This window comes from Leopardus geoffroyi, chromosome D1 (genome assembly GCF_018350155.1).
Source record: "Leopardus geoffroyi isolate Oge1 chromosome D1, O.geoffroyi_Oge1_pat1.0, whole genome shotgun sequence".
Classification (NCBI taxonomy): domain Eukaryota; kingdom Metazoa; phylum Chordata; class Mammalia; order Carnivora; family Felidae; genus Leopardus; species Leopardus geoffroyi.
The window spans coordinates 76,375,586-76,399,253 of NC_059329.1; the positions used below are offsets into that span (position 1 = coordinate 76,375,586).

Here is a 23,668-nt window from a genome sequence, read left to right on the forward strand (position 1 = left end):
CATGGACACGTCTTGCAGGCATGCTCATTCTGGTCACTCTGTCGCGTGGTTCTTCCAGGTGGTGTACTTCACGGCCACGTTCCCGTATGTCGTGCTTGTGATCCTCCTCATCCGAGGAGTCACCCTGCCTGGAGCTGGCGCTGGGATTTGGTACTTCATCACACCTAAGTGGGAGAAACTCACGGATGCCACGGTGGGCTTATGCTTTCATTCACACCCCAGGGATGAGTCTCACTCTGGGACAGTTTGACAAAAGGGGTCAGACTTCCTCCCCCAGGGTATCTCGCTGTCCGCGTTTACAAGGTCCTGATAACCTAGGACCATTACACACTCGGGAAGTCTTTAATGAGAAGTGGGCAGCTGGGGTTTTTTTCTGATCCCTGGAGTGGTTGTCCTACGTAGCTGTCCTGTATCCGGGGTTGAGGTGCAGGCGAAAATGAAGAATGCAATGCCCGTAATAGCACTGGGCCACCTCACACGACTCATTGGGTACTAATTATAGTGTGTTGGGAATGGAGTTTTGCTGGGTGGAAAATAACAGCACTTAGGCAAACCACAGCAATTATAACTTAAAGGGCTCAGGCACATTTGCAGACTTCTGGCACACCCACACGGAGCCAGCACACATTTGGACTTCCTCTTTGCATATTCTGTACAGGCATATCCTATTCTCACATTCCCAACCCGAAAACCTCCAAATGAGGGGGTGATTGGCTGGTAAGTGAATTTCCTCACCTTGAAGAAAAATCGGCTTATACACAGTATATTAAGAACCTATAGCTTGGATTGGGTTTGGCTGCATGTAACAGAAAACCCCAGGTAATGACAGTGTGAACAAGACAATTTTCTTTCCCTTTGATGCATGGAAGTGGCCCAATGTACATAGTTAAGCACTGGTTGGCTGGCTTCGTAGAGTCCCAGGCTCCTCTCTCTCTGTCCTCACGTGACTCACTTCTGTGTAGTTGCTAGAACCCCTGCCATCATATCCAGCATTCCAGGTAGCGCAAAGAGAGTGCGGAAAGAGGTGGAAATAGGTACCCTCCCTCTCTTAAAATAAAGGAGAAACCCCAGAAGTTCCACATGATACTTGTTTTTCACATCATTGGTCAGAAACTAAATCATAGGATAATCTTCTCGTAGCTGCACTTCCCCTTGATGCAGGGAGGGGGTCCTTTCACTCGATGAATGGCTGTCTTTACATGAGACCACAGCTTTGTTACTCAGGAGCGTGGGACAGTGGGTGGTGGGGTAGGCGCACACTTGCCAGCACAGGCTTGAACTTTCTCTTTGCACATTATAAGCACAATTTAAACACTGGGTTTAATTTATAAAAATGATGGGAGGTCTATTGTACAAATCACATAAACCTCTAGCTCTGACTCCTGAGTGGCCATCTGGAGTTTTATGGGGACAATTAAGAGAGATCACCAAGAGAACCAAGAGGCGTTGTCAGCCAAGTTCGAGGAGGATGTGGCACCATGCAATCCACTGTGCTGAGGCCCAGATGGTTTTACTAAGGCGAGGAGCTGTAGAACTCTAGAGTTTTAATACCAGCTGTAATCTGTAAGGACATCAGTTTAAGAAGGTATTTCTTTTGTACCCATGGCTACGTTTGCTGTTCCAGTTATTTATCGAGCACGTATGCAGCTAGAGAGAGGGCTGTCCCCTTCTGTTCAGTTCTACGTGGCAGGACGTACAAGCATGACCTGTATGTGTAGTCTGGTTTCCTCTCCTTCGATTAGAATGGAGGTTTAATCTCCCAGGGAATTTACTGCCCCTTTTTGGCTTCCAGCACAAATGATGTATGTTTCTCATTTGTGTTGGTGTGCCTTTCCCCCTGGGGAGATGATGTGGCCCTGACTTTGGGAGACTCCCCTCCCCTCCTCCAGTGACCTTGGATCTTCTCCCCCTTTGCCTCCCAGGTATGGAAGGATGCTGCCACTCAGATTTTCTTCTCTTTGTCTGCTGCATGGGGAGGCCTGATCACTCTCTCTTCTTACAACAAATTCCACAACAACTGCTACAGGTACGTGGAGGCACTTGATAACCCAGAGGTGGCTGCTGAGTGGGAATAAGGTCTGGGAACAAATCAATGGACTGGCTCATCAGACTCCTAAGGCCTCACACTTAACCTGAGGTAGACCCAGAGGGTTGCTTCTGGCATAGATGGAACCACCTGCCAAGTCCTAGCTGCTGGCTTCTGGTGGCCTGGACCCCAACCTGCAGGGCCGACTCTGACACATGAGCTCAGTGGCTCTTTATGTGATGGGGTTGAGCCTCCCCAGAGGTTGCTGTGCAGCTGGCTGTGTCCCAGGATAGTCATTTGTGAGCTATCTAGTCTATGGATACAGTTGTATGCTGGTCCCTGATGCAGTGTGGTCACTGTCCCTTGGCAAATACATTGCCAGAGACCCCAATAAGAAAGGCAGCAAGGTACAGGGTAAAGAGAACTCTGTTGATGAGCATGTTAATTCACGGAAATGTTAGTAGATGTGGTGGGCATCTTTTCACAATGTATATATGCATCAAATCATCAGGTTGTATACTTTAAATATATTACAGATTGTATTTTTAAGTTATACCTCAGTAAAGCTGAAAAAACAATGCAAGATTTGAGTCCCTTTCTAGATCTATTAATCAGAATATTTGGAAGTGGGGTGTGCCCAGGAATCTATATATCCAGAGAGGATCCTCAGGAGATTCTGATACATAGTGACATTGAGAATATTTGGATGGTGTGATGTTAGGGAAGCCCAAAGACCTCCACCCAGGAGAGCCTGGACAGCTCCTGGAGGAGATGACGTCTGAAAGTTAAATACATCTACAACAAACAATAAGAAAATACAGTCTATTCTATTGTTGAGCTGATCTAAAATAGAAAAGAAGGAAGAGAGGAAGGGAGAGAGGAAGGAAGGAAGGCAGGAAGAAAGGAGGGAGGGAAGGAAGGAAGGAAGAGAGGAAGGGAGGAAGGAAGCAAGCCAGCCAGCGCTAGAGTCAGATGGAATTGGATTTGAGTTATGACTTCATTTACTAACACGTGAGACGTGGGCAAAATACCTCATGTCTCTGAGCCTCTTTTCTCTCATCTATAAAATGCAGATTATATATATATATATTAATATATATTATATATTATATATTATATATTATATATTATATATAAATGGAGAGGTAAGAGATGATGTATGCAAAGTTTGTAGAACAATATTTCACACATAGTAGGTACTGAATCAATGGAAGCTGCCATTATTATTATTTTCTAATAATGTATGAGATATTTTGTGAATGAAGAGGAAAAGATTATAGTTAAGCTGTGAGCTGAGGTGGTTGGGATGGCTTCATGGAGGTGAGATCTCTACTGGGCCAAATTTCAGCAGGTGCAGGGGAGGTGGGAGTTTATTTCAGGTGGCAGGAACAGCTAGAGGTGGGAATGAGACTGAATGTGATGGAGATGTGAGGTGGGAGCAGGTCTGTGGGACTGGAACAGAAGGTGTGTATGCAGGAGGCTAGAAGGAAATGGGCCTGAGCTGGGCGGAGGCCAGGTTGGAGACAGTTGTTGTACTAGCTTGCTAGGGCTTCCATAACAAATACTGCAGAGTGCGTGGCCTAAACAACAGAGATTAATTGTCTCACAGTGCTGGAGACTAGAAGTTCAAGATTGAGGCGTCGGCAGGGTTGATTTCTTCTGAGGCCTCTCTTTGGCCTGTAGATGGCCTTCTACTCCCTGGGTCTTCACGAGGCCCTCTCTCTGGGTGTGCATCTGTGTCTTAATCTCTTCCTGTTAGGGCACCAGTCATTTTGATCAGGTCTCACCTTAATGACCTCCTTTTAACCGAATTACCTGCGTGAAGACCCTATCTCCAAATATAGTCACATTCTGAGCAGCTGGGGTATTAGAACTTCAATATATGAATTTGGGGGCACACAATTCAGCCCATAATGGCCGGAATGCCAGCTAAGGTATGTGAACTTCTCTGGTCACGGCTGCTCGTGAACTTATGACCCGAGAATCAGTCTGAACACTGTCCAAGGGGATGCATGGCTCTGTGCTTTGGTAGAAAGGAGGCTCTGTGATGTGGCAGAAAGAACATGGGCCGAGGCAGTAGGTCTGGGTTCAAATCCTGACCCACAATTAATTAGCCCTTTTCTTTCCCTGTGCCTCAGTTTCCTTATCAGTAAACTAAGGGGCCAGATGAGGTGGGTTGTTTACTGAACACTTGCTCTGTGCCAGGTTCTACGCTGTGCAGAACATCACATGATTCTCTCCTCACAGCCACCTATGAGAAAGGTGGGGTCATTGCCACCATTTAAAATCACTGTGGAAGGAAATAATTTGCTCAAGGTCACGTGACCAACAGGTGGGAGAATCAGGATTTGAATTCTCTCTGAGGTTCCATCTAGCTTGACCTCTCTTTTGAGTCTGGCCAGGTTGGCTGGACAGGCAGGCTGGGAAACTGCAATCATATTGCCAGTAGAGGGCGCCGGGGTGAAGGCAGCGGGCTGGTCTCCTAGCCTGCCTCAACCCCTGGGCTTTTGTGTGCCCCACCCCAAGGTGTCCTCAAACCCTGGTGGCATTTCATGGTCCCACCGCCTTCTCTTCTCTCATATATGATTCCTGTCCTGGAGTCCTTGAAAGGCTCCATCCCATCCACTTCTGTTCTGATGGACAGTCTTGCCTCTGCTACTTTGATGAGGGCAGCCCTGGTTCGAGAGCATGTAGAACTAGAGTCTTGACCCAGGGGCCCTGGAATAGGGCAGTTAGGAGAAATCTTTGGTCAAGACTGGTTGTTCCTTTCCGGCCCACAGTGAAAACGTGTTTAGAAATGGGCACGTACACACATACACATGTGCATTCAAACTCAGGGGCACACATTTGTGTGTCCTTCTCCTTGTCCCTTCCTGCTCACAGAGCACACCTAATGGCAAACTCTTGTCTCTTCCCCAGGGACACTCTCATTGTAACCTGCACCAACAGTGCCACGAGCATCTTTGCTGGGTTTGTCATCTTCTCGGTTATTGGCTTCATGGCCAACGAACGCAAGGTCAACATTGAGAACGTGGCGGACCAAGGTACGGTGCGTTTGTCACCCCGCTGGTGCAGGACAGGCTCCAGGCTCACCTCACGAGCTCCTGACTTATGCTCCCCTGGGAAACTGGCCTTCTGGAATAGGAGATGGTGGGACAGCCCAGCACCGCCTTGTGGAGAGACTCGGACAAGCTTGAGTAGGAAGCTCATGCAGGGTCAGAGCTGGCCAGTTCCCAACCAGAGGGGCTGGTAGAGAAGCCCCGTTCCTGCTTCCTCTCCTCTCTTTGGTTTTCCCTTTCCTCTCTTAATGCAGCTCCAGCCTGAATAAGTAAGATCTATGCCTGTTATGCCTGTCAGGGGCAGGTGGAGGATTCTTTGGGCAGCGCCCAAAGAGGATTCTCCAGCACCCTGGAGCTGATGTGGACACAGCCCGCTGCACGATGGCATCCCTCACAGAGGGTCTGTGGCAACCGAGTGCTCATGCCTACTACCCGGAGCACCGACTTCAAAGCAGCTTTTCCTGACAAAGCATTTTCTGTTTGTTAGGTCAGGTGTGCTCTCAGGGCCTTCTGCTTAGTTAGCAATGCAGACCTGCAATTTTTTTTTTTTTTTTTCCCCAGTGAGTGGAAAGGTTGGATGGTGGTGGTGGGAAGGATGTAGAAAAAAATGTTTACTCTCCATCCAAGTGATCCCCATATTAATGGCTAACATTTATATGGTACTCGTGAGTTTATAGAGAGCTTTCATTTTCATCTCAATCTGTATTTCCAGCACAGCGTTTTTGTAGATAGTGTTTAATATTTTTATTTAACTCTTTGTTTCCTCCCAGCCTTACTCCACAAAGGATCCCGTGATTAAGGGATTTCATTGTGGCTACTGTCTGTCATTTCAGTCATTCTCTAACCAGATGTTCGTGGGATGCCTTGGTGTTGGAACTGCACCGGGACTGTGGGGACAGGACAGGGCTTCCTTCAGGGAGCTCACTGCCATTCCCAGATCATGCTCCAATGCGAGCACTTGAGGGAACTAAGCCCTAGAAATGTCACCTTCTCCTCGGGCTGCTGCTGGGCTCTCTGCTGGCTCCCCAAGGATAATTAATTAGGGCTTCAGTGATGCTGCTGGTGCACAGTGGGCCTCAAAGAGTTAAAGAGCTGGCATACTCCAGGGGAGTAATTACCTATACCAGGAGAGAATGTTAACCCCCCAGGGTGTTTGGTTCTTCAGCACTGCATTAAATTAGAGTTGCTGAGTGAATGCTACCCCCCTGCCCTCCTTGAAACCTCTCAAGTCCCCGGGGAGCAGGGAGGGGAGGGAGAGGAGAGAAGGCCTTGTCCTGGGGGGGGGGGGGTGCCTGTGCACCCCAGCTGTCCTCATTTCCTCTAAGCAGAGTAGCTGGAGCAGGGAGGTTCTGGCTCACTTTTTAGCAGATCTGAAGTGTCTGTGAGTTTTGTGACATTCCTGAGCTCATCGTGAGCCAGTGGCCATGTTGCAGGGTTATGATTCCTGAGATGTGTGGCCACTTTAGCTAACTCTTCTGAGCTCTTTCCTGCCCCAGGAAAAGGATTTGGAGGCACCTGTCGCTAAAACCCAAACACAATTTTGTTTTTCCTTTATAAAGAAAGACTAAGACAATTGCCCATGCTTCTTTCTGAAAACTTCCCCTTTCCAGATTTTTTTCACTTCCTCTGATTAAATGGGGAGAAGAGCACTTCTTACAGGTTCTAATGTGTTAAATCTCTGGTTGTCACTGGCACAGGGACAGAGTGCCTCATTCCGCATGAGGGAGTGGGCACTGGCTCATAAGGCCTCCTCTCAGACCCCCTGGGGCAGCTATCCCTTCATCTGAGTTTACACACATTCTTAAATGTGATTGGCAGGATGTCTGATTTTCTCAGGTATGATGGATGCTATGCAGAATCCAGGAGAGACATCTGGGGTCGGGCCCGCAGTCACTGTCAGCCCCACCCCCTCCTAGCTGGGCCATGTTGGCATGCAGACATCGGGTACATTTTTGCTGACCCAACACTAGTAACTGTGTTTTGGTCTTTACTCCAAAACAAGTTATCTTTAGTGACCTAACAATATTCTATTTTGTTTACCACTCCCTTCTTAGGGAGGCATTTTTGTCAAAGTCATTGCTGTACATCTCAGCCATATCGGTTTGGGGGAAGCTGAGGATGGGATTAGTGATGACACCAGCTGTCCTCTGCTTTTACAATGAGCATAGGGAAGGGGGCATGTTCTCAGTCATCTACCCCAGAAAAGCACCTGCCTGGGAAATCAACCTTTAGGGTCACCTGCCAACCACCTTCTTTGCTGCCTGTGGAGCTGAAACTCTTGGTCAGAATCCAACCAGAAGCTCTATCAGCAGCAGAAATGCTCATCTACCCTCAGATAGACTGGGTTAGACTAGAGTAGATGAACACAGATGTGCATATTGGATTTAGAGTTCCCAGATCTAGGTCCCTAATCATTCAGAGACACTGCTGATCAAAATGAATACTCTCAAACAGGACTGACCATCCATCCAACTGTCTGTCTATCACCTGGATGCCAGTCCTTCCTTCCAAAGGCACAGTTCAGGCAGTGTACCCTCTGAGAACTTTTCCATTCGTAATAGGCTTCCCAGCAGAGTGGCCGTATCCAGTGTGTTGTGATCAGTTGTATTGCATTGGCCAGAGCCCTGGTTGTGTTTTTAGAGACTCTCTAGGATAAAGCAAGACAGAGACCTCCTGTCCAAGTTGCTGACATGCAGAACCTCTTTGATCCCCTCTCATAGGAAGAGTATTGACGATCTTTGCGTACTGAGTTCTCACTATGTCCAGGCATTGTTCTGAGCCCAGTGTGGGTACTATTATCCACATTGGTAAGGAAACTGATGTCTGTCCAGAGAGAACAAGCCTCATCTAAAGTCCCACAGCTGGCAAGAGGAAGAGCCAGTTTTTCAGTCCACAAGGGAAATGGAGTATGCCCTCCAGCCACTGGGCTATACTGCCTCCCAGTGGGAGAGGAGAGGAACAGGACTCGGACTCTATGGGACATAAGGGCCTCTTTGGGGAAAACTCTGCTGGGGCTCAGTCAATCCATTTTTCCAGTGGGGGAGAAAAAAAAAACCCTGAACTCTACAAAGTAATATAAAAATGTATTTTAAAAAAAATCCACTTCCCAGCCACCTTAGATACACTGAGTTTGCTGAAAGTGATGCCTTCACCTGTGTACTTCAGGGAGGCAGATGTAATAGAAGCAGGCTGAATATTTTGAAATCATTTCCTGCCCCCTGAAAAAGCAGTAAAGCCCAAAGGGCCAAATCCTGTTAAAGCAATCAACCAGGTCCTCGTGTCGTGGCCGTTTCAAGACCTTCTTGTCCGCTTTATGGGCCCGGCTGTCGCCAGTGCACTAAACTGGATTCCTTGGTGTTCTGCATTTGAGACCTATTTTGAACTGTAGTTTAATACAGACTTTTATGGTTCACATAGGAAGCCTTCAGAGGCTGGCTGTGCCGTCTGTTCAATAAATGCATAAAGCGGGGGTATCTTAAGCATTCAAGGCTTTATATTTTAAATACCCCAAGGCCCTCGGCAACATTAGGAACTAACAACCTGATAAATTCCAGTTTAAAAAAGTGCTGTTATGCTTGAGTTATAAAAACTCCAGGTGCTGCAATATCTGATTTCCAAACGTGCGGTGGCTGTGGATTAACCTGGCATTCGCTTGTCTCTGCCACTATCATTTAGTTTTCTATTTACGAGGAAATCTGTAACTGCTGGGTCTTTAGCGATCGTGGGTCACAGTAATCTTCCCAGTGAGGCTATGAGGCAGGTAGGAATGTCTGGCAGTCTTTGTGAGAGCAGAGAAATGGCAGCTCAAACCTCCTCTGCCAAGGCCACGTGTTGTATTTGCTGAAAACCCTGAATCAGAACCGCTAGTTTCCAAGTTCCTTGTCCACTCATAATCACAGTGAATAATCTGTGGGTTCTGATGATGTGCGAGGCATTGGTCTCAGTGCTGTGCCTGTGCTGTCTCATTTGTTCCTCATAAACACCCTGTGAGGTATTTTTGTTATTCCCATTTGACAGATGGGCAAAATTAAGGCTTATAGAAATGAAATGGCTTATCTTGAGTTACATAGCTGGAGTCCTAGAGTCTGAATTTGGACCTGGATCTGTCTGACCATTAGAGTCCAATTTCCTTTAACCTTTACACTGTGTCTCACAGCTCCCTTTCCCCAACTAATTATCTGTGGATTGATGTAGCCCTGTCTTTACCAAGCCTTTGAAGGCAAGATAATAAAAGCAGTAGATGGATTCATGATTTATGCAAAAGGTTTCTCCTGGAGGAGTGACTAGGAGGAAAGACTGTGAAAGGCAGGAAATGATGTCATTCGTGGTGGTCTAACCTAGTGCTGGGTTTCTCAACCTCAGTGTTATTGACATTTGGGTTGCATAATTCTTTGTCATGGGGACTGTCCTGTGCATTGAGGGATATTTAGCAGCATCCCTGGCCTCTGCCCTCGAGATGTCAATAATCATCCCCCACCCCAGTAGTGAGAGTCAAAATTGTCTCCAGATATTGCCAAACGTCCCCTGGGTCAGGGGTGGGGGCCTAAACTCACCCTTGGTTGAGAATCACTGTTCTACAGGGTAATTATTATATACGCTCCCCCAACTCATCAACACAGAGATGGGGGGTTTTGTGGCATATGTGTGGGATACAGCCTGGCCTTGGAGTCTGAGTTTCTGCTGTGGCACTATTTTTAGCCCACCTCTGAGTTCACTGAAGTGTGGGCCTGATTCCCTTAGTCCTTCCCTTCAAGGAGTTTGAGGTCTAACTGGGGAAGTGAAAGGAGATGAAGAAAAACAACCAGTGGAAGCAGCATATAATATGTCTGTGGAGAGGCCCCTGTGGGCTTCCTTCCAGGAGGAGGGGGTCTGGAGCTGGGCCTGTGTGCAGTCATCTGTCTTGTTCCTTTTCAGGACCAGGCATTGCATTTGTGGTTTACCCAGAAGCCTTAACCAGGCTGCCCCTCTCTCCATTCTGGGCCATCATCTTTTTCCTGATGCTCCTCACTCTTGGACTTGACACTATGGTGAGCCGCGTCCCCTTATCAAAGGAAGAGCCTGCCCGAGGCCCTTCCTGAAGACCCCCTCGCCTGCTTCCTCTGTGCAGCCTGTGGCCAGGTTGGCCTTGGTAGTTTCTGAATGTTTCCCCGAGCAATGTAGGATGGTGAGGTACCTGTCCAGGGCTCAGGACAACTTTGTATTCATGGGTGACTCGTGGGGTCGTGCAAAGAAGCCGTTCCCTCTCCTTCCCTCCACTCCATGCAAGTTTTAGCCTGTGGACTTCCATCTTTGGTGTCACTTTGCCAATGCAAATTCTGTAGGGCTGGATAAGGGGGAATAATATGAAGTCGATTTTAGGGAGATTGCCGTGGGGCTGAGACTGCCACAAATCTTGCTGGCAGGGGCTCAGACTTTAGTGGTTGGCGCAAAGAGGGGTTTTCCTCAAGTTGAAGATCAAATTCGAGGTAAACTGGAGGAAAGGAATTTACATCTCATGAATACCAAGTGAAGCTTCACATGTCCTGACGGATGAGTGTGTGCAGTCTCTGGGGGCTGGATATGCAGTTTCTAGAGCTCACATCCTTTTGGATTCCCCTTGCTGGCCTTGTGGGTTGGACCCCAACAAAGCCTTTTAGACCCATCAGGGGAATGCAGTCCTAAGAACCAAACCTCATGAAAATACCTCTTTCCCCGGTGGGAAACACAAAGGACCTTGGGAACCTTTTGGGTTGGGTGGTTTGTCTCAGATGCCCCTCTCCTGGCACCGTTCCAGTTTGCCACCATCGAGACGATCGTGACCTCCATCTCAGATGAGTTCCCCAAGTACCTGCGCACACACAAGCCGGTCTTCACTCTGGGCTGCTGCATTTGTTTCTTCATCATGGGCTTCCCGATGATCACTCAGGTGAGCTGCCTGCTGGCCACGTGCTGGGGTGGGGCACGTGGGGGCCCGATGGCTATCTGCTCGAGACTCAGAGTAGTAGCCGAGTCACTGCCATTCCAGTGTGGACAGCACCCAGTCATGAGGGATTCTGGCCACAGATAAAAACCCGTCACCTTGGCTACTAGTGTTGCTTGTAGCATCTTCATAATTGAGATGTTGCTTCCCTGAGCCAACAAGGCAGGTGTGTCCTACTTTTAAGAAAATAGAATACATGAAAATCCAAATTTACTGACCAGAGAAATTCCCAGTTGGTTACTCCTTACACACGGGAGTCAAACAGCTATTGGATTCCTTCTAGTCCTGCACGTTAGCTCGCTCAGTATACGTATTGCTTTTGCTCGCTCTCTCTCTCTCTGTGACCTTGAGCAAGTCACTACTTTGGGCCTTAGTTTCTTCATCTGTAAAATGATGAATTGGCATAAGATTGTCTCTAAGCCTCATCTGTTATGGAGAGGCACAAAGAGCCAGGTAAAGGTGCAGGGGGATGTGTGAGGAATGCCCAATGACACCTAAAGGTCATATGAAGGTCAGGGGAGTGCAGATTTAGGGGTAGAGCTGTCTATTGCTTAAGGCAAAAATGAAACCATCTGCCTGCTTTCACATATACGTCTTCAGATGTTGACCTTTGCCTTTTAAGAGTGAGATGTTAGATCACTTTTCTGTGCTTGTTTTATTGATTGGCTCAGAGTCTCTCGAGGAATTGCTTTGCTAACATGGCAAGGCCCCCAGCCTGCATACTAGACTGGGATTAGGTTACCACTGTGGAGGGGAGGGGAGAGCCTTTGACTCCTGCTTGTATCTGACTCTCCTCCCCACAAGGCAAGGATTGGCTGTTCTAAGTGGGAAGAGCCAGGATCCAAGCCCACTGGTGTTGATCGTTTTCTTTTACCTACCAGGGCGGAATTTACATGTTTCAGCTTGTGGACACGTATGCCGCGTCCTACGCCCTCGTCATCATTGCCATTTTTGAGCTTGTGGGGATCTCCTACGTGTACGGTAAGGAGATCGCCATGCTGACTGCCAAGGGAGGACTTAGTGTCATAAGTCATCCGTGGCAAGTGGGTTTTCCATATTTAATAAGATAATGACAGGTTTAATTGCGGCTCTTTGGGAAACATAAGAGGGCTGCACCTTTATTTCCAAATTTGCCTCGGGACCACCGTGACCCGAATTTAACTGAGAAGCAAAAGGTGGCTGATGGTGAAACTCAGAAATCCCTCTTTGTTTCAGAAACTCCTAAGACCATGCCTTTGGGTATGGTCTGACACGTGATGAGTTAGGATCTGTGGACGTGGCCAGATGAGGGAGGAGGAAAGCTGCTTTGCAGGTGTGAAATTATTTCCTGGTCTTGCAATCCTCATCGAGCTTGAGGCAAGAAGTAGCTTCAAGGCTGGGTCTCAGATACCACAATGAGAAAAGAGGCCACGAGGCTCGCTGGTTTTAGGAAACTTTATTAACATAATGGAAGTCTGTGATGCAAGAACTCAATCTGAGCTTTTCCCAGGAATGAACTTCCAGTTTCCTTACAGTTTAGTCTGTCCTATTATCACCATGGCAACCTGCATCCCGTAATTAATGGGGGCTATTATCAAGAACAATAGGAAGGTAGGGCAGCAAATGCCATCTTTGCCTTTTGTGTGGAGGTGCTTGTGCTTGGTGGGGGGGTGTCTCACCAGGGGATCTCCTGGCCCCCTTGTGTGCACTGCCAGTCACACAAGCAAGCCCTACTGGGTTCAAGGCACTAATGACTTCTCCGTACCTGGAAGTCTTAGAACCATCCACAGACTAAGGCCTCCCTAACATAGATAAGGTCACCAGAACCAGGAATGTGAACAATGCCAGTAGAGACTATTTGTATATTAAAACCAAAAAGACATAGCAGCATGCTCTAAACTAAAAAGAAATGCAGGGTATCACTTGGAACACACGATACACATAAAGGACAAATGTCTGGAGGAAGAGGGGTCAGGCCAGACAACTCTGCAGAACTCCCCCTTTTAATTAAAGCTGGGGGCCCAGAAAACTTCACTGTACAGCCAGGTATCTATCGTTGGTAGGAGCATCTTGCTTTTTGTTAATTTCCTGCCTGACAGGTGCTCAACAGCTTCTTGCTCTCCTGAAAACTTCATTAAAATGGAGGGGTGGTGGTGATGATCACGATGTGAAAAGGAAACGTCTTGGGTGCAAAACTTGGGTGCCCTAGAAACAGGAAGATACTACAGTCATTTGGGTGTTGGTGGAAGGGACATTGGTCTCAGTCTAGAAATCACATCCCCGTTGCCGGGAGAGTTTAGTTTCTGCTGGCCAGAGACATGGGGCCAGCACTTTGGGCGGAAAAGATAGCCTGGAGTCGGCAGTGAAGGCAGATTGACGACCTGCCGTTGAGTCAGGGTGAAGTGTCAGAGAGCCTTCTACCTGAGCAGACACTGGCAGGAACCCAGTCAATGTACCACTGTGAATCTTAGCTCTGTGCCCAGACACCAAAGGCTTTGCCACAGAGAGGCAAGAAGAGGCCCAGAGGCCCCCTTTTGGAGACACAGCCCCTCGTGGTGGTCCGCTGGCAGAGTCAGGACGGAACTTCATTTGCAACCTTGGACCAAGTGCAGAGAGCTGTCTCGACCTCCTCTACTCTGTGTCCTTACTGCCGACTGCCACAAAAGGCACACTTGCACAATTCGATTCTATAAAACAGTGCTTCCCAGTGTGGATTACATATATCATTAAGATAGAGGCCTTTAAAATTTTCTGTTTTTAGAAGTGAAATTGCACCCCCTCCCCATTATAAATCTGATAGTAGATTTCTTGGTTCGGAAGGAAAAATAAACCCTGAGTGCCTTAGTCCCTGAGCTGTGCTAATTTTTCTGGGACCATCAAGAAAATTATCTGGACTCTAAGAGAGCTGGCGCTTAGCAGCCTCCAGAACCAGGCCGACTCTGTGTTGAGCTCAGGGTGAGCACAGTAAGTGGGCATGAACCTCTGATTTGGACCTGGATAGAATTTTAAGATTTTTTTTTAAGGTTATTTATTTATTTTGAGTCAGGGAGGGACAGAGGGAGAGGGAGACAGAGAATCCCAAGCAGGCTCTGCACTGTCAGCATGGAGCCCGATGCAGGGCTCGAACTCACGAAACTGTGAGATCATGAGATCATGACTAGAGCTGAAACCAAGAATCAGATACTTTACTGACTGGGCCACCCAGGTGCCCTATATCTGGATAGAATATTAAGAAGTGAATCTTAGAAGAAAGGAAAAGCCTGAACATATATATAATTTATACTCCAGAAAGTGGTATGTTCTTTACTCAGACGATGAGGCCAGACTAATGCAAAGTTAGTCTAAGGCCATTTAACATAGACCTGTGAAGAATGAAAATGAACCTGACTGATGTGAGGCTCTCCCTTCCTGACTAAGCAAGTGAATGGCAGAGATTTGTGTTTTCTTTTTGGTTCTGATAGTCTCTAGACTCAAGATTCCAGAGGAGGAAGAGGTCATTTGAACACATAAAATATGGTGGGTGTACTTTGCAAGTTTTATCTTTGGATTTGAGTAGCTGATTCAGGTTCTGCAGTCAGGATTCCTCAAAGGCCAATATCTGGGTTTGAGGGATCCAGATTGAAAAGTGGAACTCCCTATGTTCTGTGTAGGTGAGATCCCTTTAAGAGATTTTTAAATAAATAGAGTCACTTGGAAAAAATGATTTGTACCTTCCTGGAGCTCATCAGTTCAGGAGACTTCTGTCTGGGGGACCTTGTACCTGAACTGCTATCACAAAGACCTCCTGTCTGCTATCTGCTAGACTCTACATTGTGTGTTTCCTCTAAGTTGCAATATGTTAAATTATCTTGCTTGTGTTTTCAACTTTGGTCAGTTACTTGTTTCATATCTCAGCCCCCAGACTGTCTTTCTCCACATCCTCATGAGGGATGTTAGATTCACACCAAACAGTGGCTTTTACATGATGGAATATGTCCTTCTTCAATTCTTGTTACCCATCCTGCAGGCCGAACTCATCGAGGGTTTTGTAGTACAAAACAAAACAACCAAGTCTCTCCAGAACTCTACGCATGCAAGCTTAACTTTGTTCCTCATGACTCCACCTTCTTTAAGAACATTGTTGACTGAAATGTCACTGTCTGCCTCTCATTCAGAGTGCAAATTCCCCCAGCAACATTTGCTGGGGCTCAGTAAACATTAGGAAAGACAGGCTGCAGTCCATTAATAACTCACACAGGTAAATGTGTGAGTAAATGAACAGGTATTTATTAGGTGCTTACTGTATGTCCTGTGTGCTCCTAGGAAGGTGGGGAGGGATATTCAGGTGACTTGCCAGATAGCTCCAGGAAGAGTAAGGCCACTTCACACTTAACATTGAGAGGAAGGTCAGGACTAAGCTGCACATCCCTGGTCAGGAGCGTTCGCTGCCCAAAGATAAAGGAGGGCCAGAATAGCCAGGAAAAATCTCAAGAAGGTACTGTCTGAGAGAGAAAAAGATATAAAAGAAAATAAAGACTGAGATTTAGTGAGTGTTGAGCTTATTGGTAACCAAGGTGGGAAAAATATGAGCTAACACATAGGGTTTTGGCTTTTAGAGATGGGGCCTTCATTATGAAGGAGCAATTTGAGGTACACACAGTGCCAGAGGCCTAACTTGTGGGACCTAGTACAAAGTGAAAATGTGGAACCCCTCATTAAAAATGTACTAAGAATTTCAAGATGGCAACCAAAGGCCATTAATCCAGGGGCAGCACCCTTCTGAGTGTGGGGCCCTGTACAAGTGCACAGCTCACATGCCTGGAGGCCAGCTGTGGCTGCACAGGAGGGAGAGCAGCCCCCTGAAGATCATGTTTAGACCAAGGGCAAGGGTATGGTTTATAAAGACAGAAGCCACAAAGCTGCATGGGTGAAAATGATTGGTTGGTTGAAACAAGTTTTTATTTCTCAGTTTAGGATTGGATGGTTATAAGGAGCTTGTGGGAACCAATTTCTGAGCCCCAAATCTGTTTGTTGAGTCTAGAATAGTAGCCATGATTTACCACATTTTTCCTGCTGTTTTCCTGCTAACTCAGTAACAAGCAGTTGCTCAGATCCCTTTTGGAGCCTATCTTACCCCTCCAGACTCGAGATCATGCAGCAGGCAAGTCCCTATGCATATGCCCCAGGCTCCATGAACAATTCTTTTATCAAGAGTTAGGCCTTGGTGACTGGGTGGCTTAGTCGGGTAAGCATCTGATTCTTGGTTTCAGCTCAGGTCATGATCTCAGAGTCTTGAGGTCAAGCCCTGCATTGGGCTCTGCACTCACAGTGTGGAGCCTGCTTGGGATTCTCTCTCTCTTTCTTTCTCTGCCCCTCACATGCACTGTCTCCCTTTCTCTCTCTCTCTCTCTCTCTCTCTCTCTCTCTCTCTCTCTCTCTCTCAAATAACAAATAAATTTTAAAAAAAGAAGAGTTAGGCCTTGAGGGTGAGGGGGATTTGGGTCAATGGAAAGAACAGAGCAGGAAGAGGAAGCCACATAAACAACGGCCTGAGAGGAAGGTAGCCATTGACACAGTAAGGGACCCAGGTGGGGACTTGGGTGAGTCGGCCATGGGATGGGTATCGCTGGACTGGGTTTAGAGCCAGCACAGGGTAGAAGGGTTGGAGAGCCTGATCAGGAATGAGCGGGAGGCAGGAGGACGAATGCCTGGTGGCTCTCAGCCCATTCTCCTGCGCTATACCTGCAGGGCCAGCCCACAAGTTGGCAGAAGGGGCAGAACCATCATGGGACCTGGAGCTAGTGGGAGGCCAAGGCCAGGTGTCCAGAGCCCTCATGTGAGTCCCAGAGAGGGACATGACTTTCCGGACACTGAGCTGGCCCTGGAACCCAAGCCTCCTCCCTCACCATCCCAGCACCATGCTCTCTGCATCAAACTCTGCCTCTTGCTGAATCTGAGCAGCCCCCATCTGCCCCTTCCTACAGTTCTGTGTCTAGCTCCTTCCCCCTCTGGGAAAGCTGGAGTGCTCTTTACCACCATCCCTCTCCTCCTATAGGAGGCCATCTCTGTGTCTTCCTCGGGTCTAACCCTGCGCTCCATCAAATCAGTTTCCCATTCAAGCTGTACATCATCATCTCTTGGGGATGGTCTATTGGAGAGCAATAATCTGGTAACAGAATTGAAAACAATAGCAGAAACTTCTAGAATCTTTTTTTTTTAAACACTCAGGCTTCCTTCAGTGTCTTATGTCTATTTTTCTGGGCCTTAGCTTTGATTTCTATTCCTTTGAGTTTCTCCCCTCACTGCTCAGAGAGGCCACTCATTTGAAGGCATTTGGTAACACTAAAGAACATGCACCAATAACAAATCCAAAGAGGGCCAGGTCAGCTGCTCATGGCATGAAGTTCTTGCCTGTGAATATAAGGAAGCAACCTGGAGCCTCTTTGTGTCATGGATTGACCTCTCCAGTCCCCCAGCAAACCAACAAAGGCTCAGAAACAGAATACCTTTCCTGAGATCACACCATGAATTAGAGGCAGAACAGGGGTTCAATTCTTAGATCCTAACTCCCCATCCAGCACTCTTTCCCTTGTACCACATTGTGATTGACCCTGATCAGGGTTTAAGATAGAATAGGAAGCTCAGCTGCGACCTGAGAAACTTTAGAGTGAGTTGAGAACAGCTGTCTTTGGTGAACGTCCCACACCGTTCCCAGAGCAGGCTGCTCTATAGCTAACCTCAGGCTTGGCTGTCCTCCATCATGGCTGCTGTCAGCAGGGCCTAGTGATTCATGATCATGAGAGTTAGCTGACATTCTGGGTCTGGGCTTGGCATGGAGTAGAAGCAAATAACAGGAGCTGAGGACTATGGAAGGTCTCAGGATCTATTATTTTGAGGATGATGGCTAGAGTGGACTTTTGAGGGTAAACTTTAATATTGAAGTATAGCATCGTGTATACAGGAAGGAACACAAAACTGAGTGTACAGCTGAATGAATTTTTACCCCCAGGTAACCAGCATCCAGATCAAGATATAGGATATTATCAGGCTCATTTTTAAAAGAGGGGTTGAGATGAACTATTTTGTTCCCTGAAGGAATACCAGTCTGCTTTCTACCCCAGCAAGAGATTGCTTTTTCATATCACATTATTCTTTCCTGCTGCCATGCAGCACAGAGCAGGCATTGAGGGGACAAGGCTAGAGGATAACTCTGGGCTGAGGTGGGGACAGGGGCACAGGTCAGGTGAAGGCAGCTCGTACAGGTGCTACATAGGGAGGGGATGGCCAAGGGTAAGAGATAGCAAGTGAGGACTGGAAGGGGAGCCCCCAGAAACTGAATCCCCCTGCTCCTCATGGGGCTAAGGGCAGAGGACCCAGAAACCTAAGGGGGTTGGGAGAGCCCAGGAACTGGAGGAACAAGTGGCCAATGTCTCAAACAAAAAGGTCTCAAGATGTGCAAGGGATTATTCCTGAAAGGAGGAAGCATAGTGGAAATGGGGGCTTTCCCCGAGGAGTGCCTCTGCTCCTCTTGACCTGCAGGGTACCCACTTTTCACATAAATGACCAGAGGATGAAGGAATGGGGAGATTTAAGCTGAGGCTCCTGGGCCTCTGGTCAGAAATACTGACTCACTGAAGCTTGAATTCAGGGAGCTTTCCTGTCCCATCAGCATGGCGACCCACACTTGGGGGAAAGCCATGCTTCTGATGAGTTCAGGAAACAATGTGATAAGCTTTCCCTTTCCAAAACCTTCCTCAGTGGCCCCTCCGTCCAAGGAGTAGCTTAAAGGTCTTGATAAACTGTGAGTGTGTGGGGATGGTACTTATGTGCGGCCATGAGAATAACCATCTCCTCTGCTTGATACTTCAGTGAAGTTGATCAGTGACCAGGACAGCAGTCCTTTGAGCTCCAACAGAATGGGCAATGGCCGTTGCCATCTTACACAGAATGAAGATAAATTGGCTCATGGAAGAGTGTCCTTGGGAGGGTGGGGACAAAAACTAGTAATGTAGTGACTCTCACTCTAAATCCCAAGGCTTTCGTAATACACTGTGCTTATTGACCACGATCGTAATGGATTTTGCCGAAGTTGTTGCTAAGCACATAAGGCCAGCTGTGAAAACAGCCGCACAGGTGACTGTGCCTGGCTGTGGCAGTGCTGAGACGCCTGGGCTAGACTGCAACTGAGCTTTTTAGATATTACCTTGGGATGACATTTTTGACCCTCACTGCAGAGCATATTTAATATCTATTTAAATGTTCAGTTTGCCCTAATCTTCCTGGCAGCGAATCATTTGTCTGATGGTTTCTTGCATAATAGGGGTCATGCTGACACCAGTCTGGGGCCATCCCTAGCCAATGGCACTTACTTGAGCGAGGGCCTCTAGACCCTGTCCTCTACCCTCCCTTCCCCCAACCCCCTGCCACTGCACCTCATGCTGTCTCCACTTGTCTATTTACAGGCTTGCAAAGATTCTGTGAAGATATAGAAATGATGATTGGATTCCAGCCAAACATTTTCTGGAAAGTCTGCTGGGCGTTTGTAACTCCAACCATTTTAACGGTAAGGATTGCACGCTTTATCGTGTAGTTGGGTCTCGCCTATGTATGTGGTGCTTTACGTTTGAACCAGGTGTATTATTCTTGCCTTCCGGAAGAGGAAACTGAGGTTCAGAGAGATCTAGTGGCCCACCTGAAGGTGCTTAGCGGTGACTCATGCAGTTTGGAGCAACCTTACAGAACATTTCCTCATGTACTGTTAGCAGATTACAGTCACATTTCCTGCGTGCTAACCACAGTCCGGGCTCTGTTCAGAGAACTTTATGTGTGTCACCACATCTCTCCCTCACAGCAGCCTCGTGGGGCTGGCGTTGCAGTCGTCTCCATTTCACAGATGAGGAAGCTGACACCCAGAGGCTATGTGACTTACCTAGCACTGCACACCTAATAATTAGCAACCACTGCCTGGGTTCGAGCCCAGGCAAAAGGCTCCAGGACTCTTGCTCTTAACCAGTACTCAGTAGAGCTGCTCTACAACCAAGATAGCATAAATTAGACCTTTATGGTTCACTTTTATTGTTTTTTGAGAACTATCTCATCATCCTCAAGTGTGACGATGACATTTTGAGATCATCTGACATTCATCTTCTTAAAGATCAGAGCCCTTCATGTGTCAGTAAATCTGCATAGGGACTTGCATGCACATCCCGTCCCTTCCTTTATTGTGATACAGGCTGAAGGCTTTGCCTTAATTCACCCTCCAAGCACAGTAATTGACCGCGACCTTGCCTTTCCTCCGCTTCCCTGGCTTGTGATGGGTGCTATCAAAGCAAGGCGGCGGGAAGCTGGCTGTAGTTCTGGTTGCAGCCGGCAGGTGGCACTGGAAACCAGATTAAGACCGTTGATTAACTTCAGCACCAGGTTCTCTAAAGGAAAACAAGACAGGATGAAGTAAAATTGTAAAGAAAATATGTATTTCCTTTTTTTTTTTTTAATTTTTTATTTATTAAAAAAATTTGTTTTAACATTTATTTATTTTTGAGACAGAGAGAGACAGAGCATGAACAGGGGAGGCCTGAGAGAGGGAGACACAGAATTCGAAACAGGCTCCAGGCTCTGAGCGGTCAGCACACAGCCCGATGCGGGGCTTGAACTCACGGACTGGACCGTGAGATCATGACCTGAGCTGAAGTCGGATGCTTAACCGACTGAGCCACCCAGGCGCCCCTCTTTTTTTTTTTTTTAACTGTCACAGAGTGAATTTTAATCAAAACACCTCAACTGATTTCCGAAAAGACATAAGTTTAGACAGAAAAACCATTCAGCATTTATCTCCCTCTGCACTGACATGAACACCATACTGAGAGGCCCACATCAATGCTCACATTTTAGAGGCGATAATTTGTCAGAAAAGTCCCACTAGATCTGGGGCACGAGGGGTGAAAAGAATCAAAATGGATTTTCCAGTTTCTTGAGTTTAAGACTGAAATGTATATGAAGAGCTCAGATTTACCTGATTGGTGGGGGGTGGGGGGGGTACTTTGAAACTCTCCTGCCTGGGGACATTCTCTGGCTCTCCTGAGCTTCACCATTTCCCCCAGTCACCACCACATATGATTTATTCTTGGGTGAAATCAAGACCTGACTTTCCTTCCTGTCTTGGAAGAGATTAAGCTCCAGAGAATTTTATTATGTTTTGCAGAAACGTATCACATAAACATAAGAACCGGCACCACCATTTGTGGAGGTCTGTTTGGAGGAAGGCACTTTGCCCCTAAAGCTTCCGACCACTCTGCTTAGTGGGTGATTCTTCCCCCCATTTTACAGTTATGTAAGCTGAGGCCCGGGGAGGCTAAGGAGCTTGACCAAGGCCACAAAGCTTTCAGGAGGCAGAGCTAAGACTTGAATCCAGGGCTTGTAGGCCTCAAGCCCACACTCTAATAAATTTCTAGAAACTCAGTGCTTTCATTTCCAAGTGGAGTTTGGCCAGTTTGGAATTAAAATAATTCTAATCTCTGTGAGCAGAGAGTCAGGGAAAAGAAATTGCAGGGACTTGCTGTGTTTTTTGAGAAAGTTTCTCAACCATGCTGTGCTTTCTTGATTTCAATTATGAAACTCCCATCAGAAACCTGTAGAGATCCCAGAAAAGCTCCTGATCCAGATTCCCCTTCTGTGTTTGGGAGCTATGGACAAGTAGAAGCGGTCAAATCCATTGTCAACTGATGTACCTCTCTCCTTCCTTGGCTGCCATCAGCAAAACGTCAGGGTGGGCCTGACTCAGTGGTTAAATTATTCTCTCTCATGGCCAGGCTTGTCTGAGGCAGGGTTTTATCAAAGTTGGCTTGGCAGAGGGAAATTTATGGCAAGAACAGGTGTGCGCACATAAGTTTGATGTGGAATTTGTGCAACTGGAAATGGGTACCAAAGGACCAAGCCTAACACTTATTTTTTGCCACTTGCCCTTCTGTAAAGCGAGTATTTGTGGTATGCTGGAATGAACTGAGATTATGGGTTTAAATTACTTAGAAACCTCTGAAATGAAATTGATCATTTTTATATGTGCCTTCTTGGATTTATAGAGCTATAAATATTCCCCATGCAATTATTGTATACATAGTCAGATCACGTTACTGAATTATGTGCACACATAAGCAGATGTATTGCTATTTATATAGTAAATGAAATGGAGTAACTTACCATAATTACATTAGGCCATACTTCCAATAGACTGGTTAATAAAGTTTATAACTCTAAGGGCAAATGTTTAAAAAGGGGCCTAGAGTAAGGCATCTCTTTCCGTAGGAGCAGCGTTTTCAACAGCCGTCTTCAGGCTCATGTTGCTTCAGATCAATACATTGAATTATTGTTGCATTGAAATAATCACTTGGCCCAGCAGCCTGGGCTTTGCAGCAATAATATAGATATGCCTTACATTTGTATAGTGCTTCATGCTTTTCTAAAACACTTGCATATATCATCTTTGCTGACATAATTCCCTCCAATCATTTTTGGGCCATTGTTTTACTGCTTAAGATAGAATGAGATGTGTGGGACGGTGTGGGGGGGGGGGGAAGGCAGGACTTATGTCATCGTTATTAGGTACATTATTCTCGGCTGCCACTATATTGCCGCTATGAACACGGGCAAGAACACAGTTTCTCAGGTCAGTGCTCCCCAAAGGTGTGGCAAGAACAGTTAGAACGCCTGTTCTGTCTTTTCCAGTGCCTCTCTTTGTGTTCCCTGGTTCCCATGGGTGTTCCCTTGTTCCTTCTCAGCTGCTCTAAACTTGCTTTCAGAGGGTGCTCATTGCTCCTGCCGAAGTGTTCAGTGATGCAGATAATGGGCAGAAAATGACTCATCACCTCTCTTCAAATTGAGAGGGGACTTTTGAGTAAATATCAGACCATTGTTCCCAGAAAGCCCCTCTGTGTTGTGTACGCAGTGTGAAATATATCCATTTTGTAGCAGAGAAGTCTGAGACATGAGGGTCCCTCCTCTAGTTAGCAGTAGAACCGAGATCAGCCTGCTGGCCTCTTGGCTCTTGGCCCACTGTTGGGTGACACGGCCCGTTCATCTTGAGTCGGTTGAGAGTGCGCCGTGCACCCACTCTGTGCCCCATGGTTTATTATAGGACTCAGCTTCAGGCTCAGTCACTGCTTGCCAACCACTCCTGGCTTCACTCTGCCAGCTTTAAAGGCAGCGCCTGGATACGGGCCATTCCCCATTCAAGGAGAAGTCAAGGTAGATTCAACTCATTTATTTTTGTTTTTATTTTTTAATGTTTATTCATTTTTGAGAGAAATTGAGAGAGAGAGAGAGAGAGAGCATGAGTGGGCTGTCAGCACAGAGACTGACGAGGGCCTCGAACCCACAGACCATGAGATCATGACCTGAGCCGAAGTAGGACATTTAAACGACTGAGCCACCCAGGCACCCCATCAACTCATTTCTAAAAATATTAAAATACATACATTTAGGGGCACCTGGGTGGCTCAGTTGGTTAAGCATCCGACTTCGGCTCAGGTCATGATCTCACGGTTCGTGGGTTCAAGCCCCACGTTGGGCTCTGTGCTGACAGCTCAGAGCCTGGAGCCTACTTCAGATTCTGTGTCTCCCTCATTCTCTGCTCCCCCCCCCCCCCACTCAGGTTCTGTTTCTCTGTCTCTC

General features: G+C 47.1%; 1 protein-coding gene across 3 annotated transcripts in view; it reads left to right on the forward strand.

Moving 5' to 3' along the window:
- Positions 1 to 23,668, forward strand: part of SLC6A5 (solute carrier family 6 member 5) — a 66,186-nt gene that overhangs the window by 36,064 nt on the left and 6,454 nt on the right. For all 3 annotated transcript variants that reach the window (XM_045484780.1, XM_045484778.1, XM_045484779.1), the window contains 7 exons: positions 59 to 193; positions 1,923 to 2,026; positions 4,946 to 5,070; positions 10,000 to 10,112; positions 10,859 to 10,990; positions 11,926 to 12,025; positions 19,465 to 19,565. In XM_045484780.1, the coding sequence (XP_045340736.1) occupies positions 59 to 193; positions 1,923 to 2,026; positions 4,946 to 5,070; positions 10,000 to 10,112; positions 10,859 to 10,990; positions 11,926 to 12,025; positions 19,465 to 19,565 (810 nt within the window). The remainder of the gene's footprint in view (positions 1 to 58; positions 194 to 1,922; positions 2,027 to 4,945; positions 5,071 to 9,999; positions 10,113 to 10,858; positions 10,991 to 11,925; positions 12,026 to 19,464; positions 19,566 to 23,668) is intronic.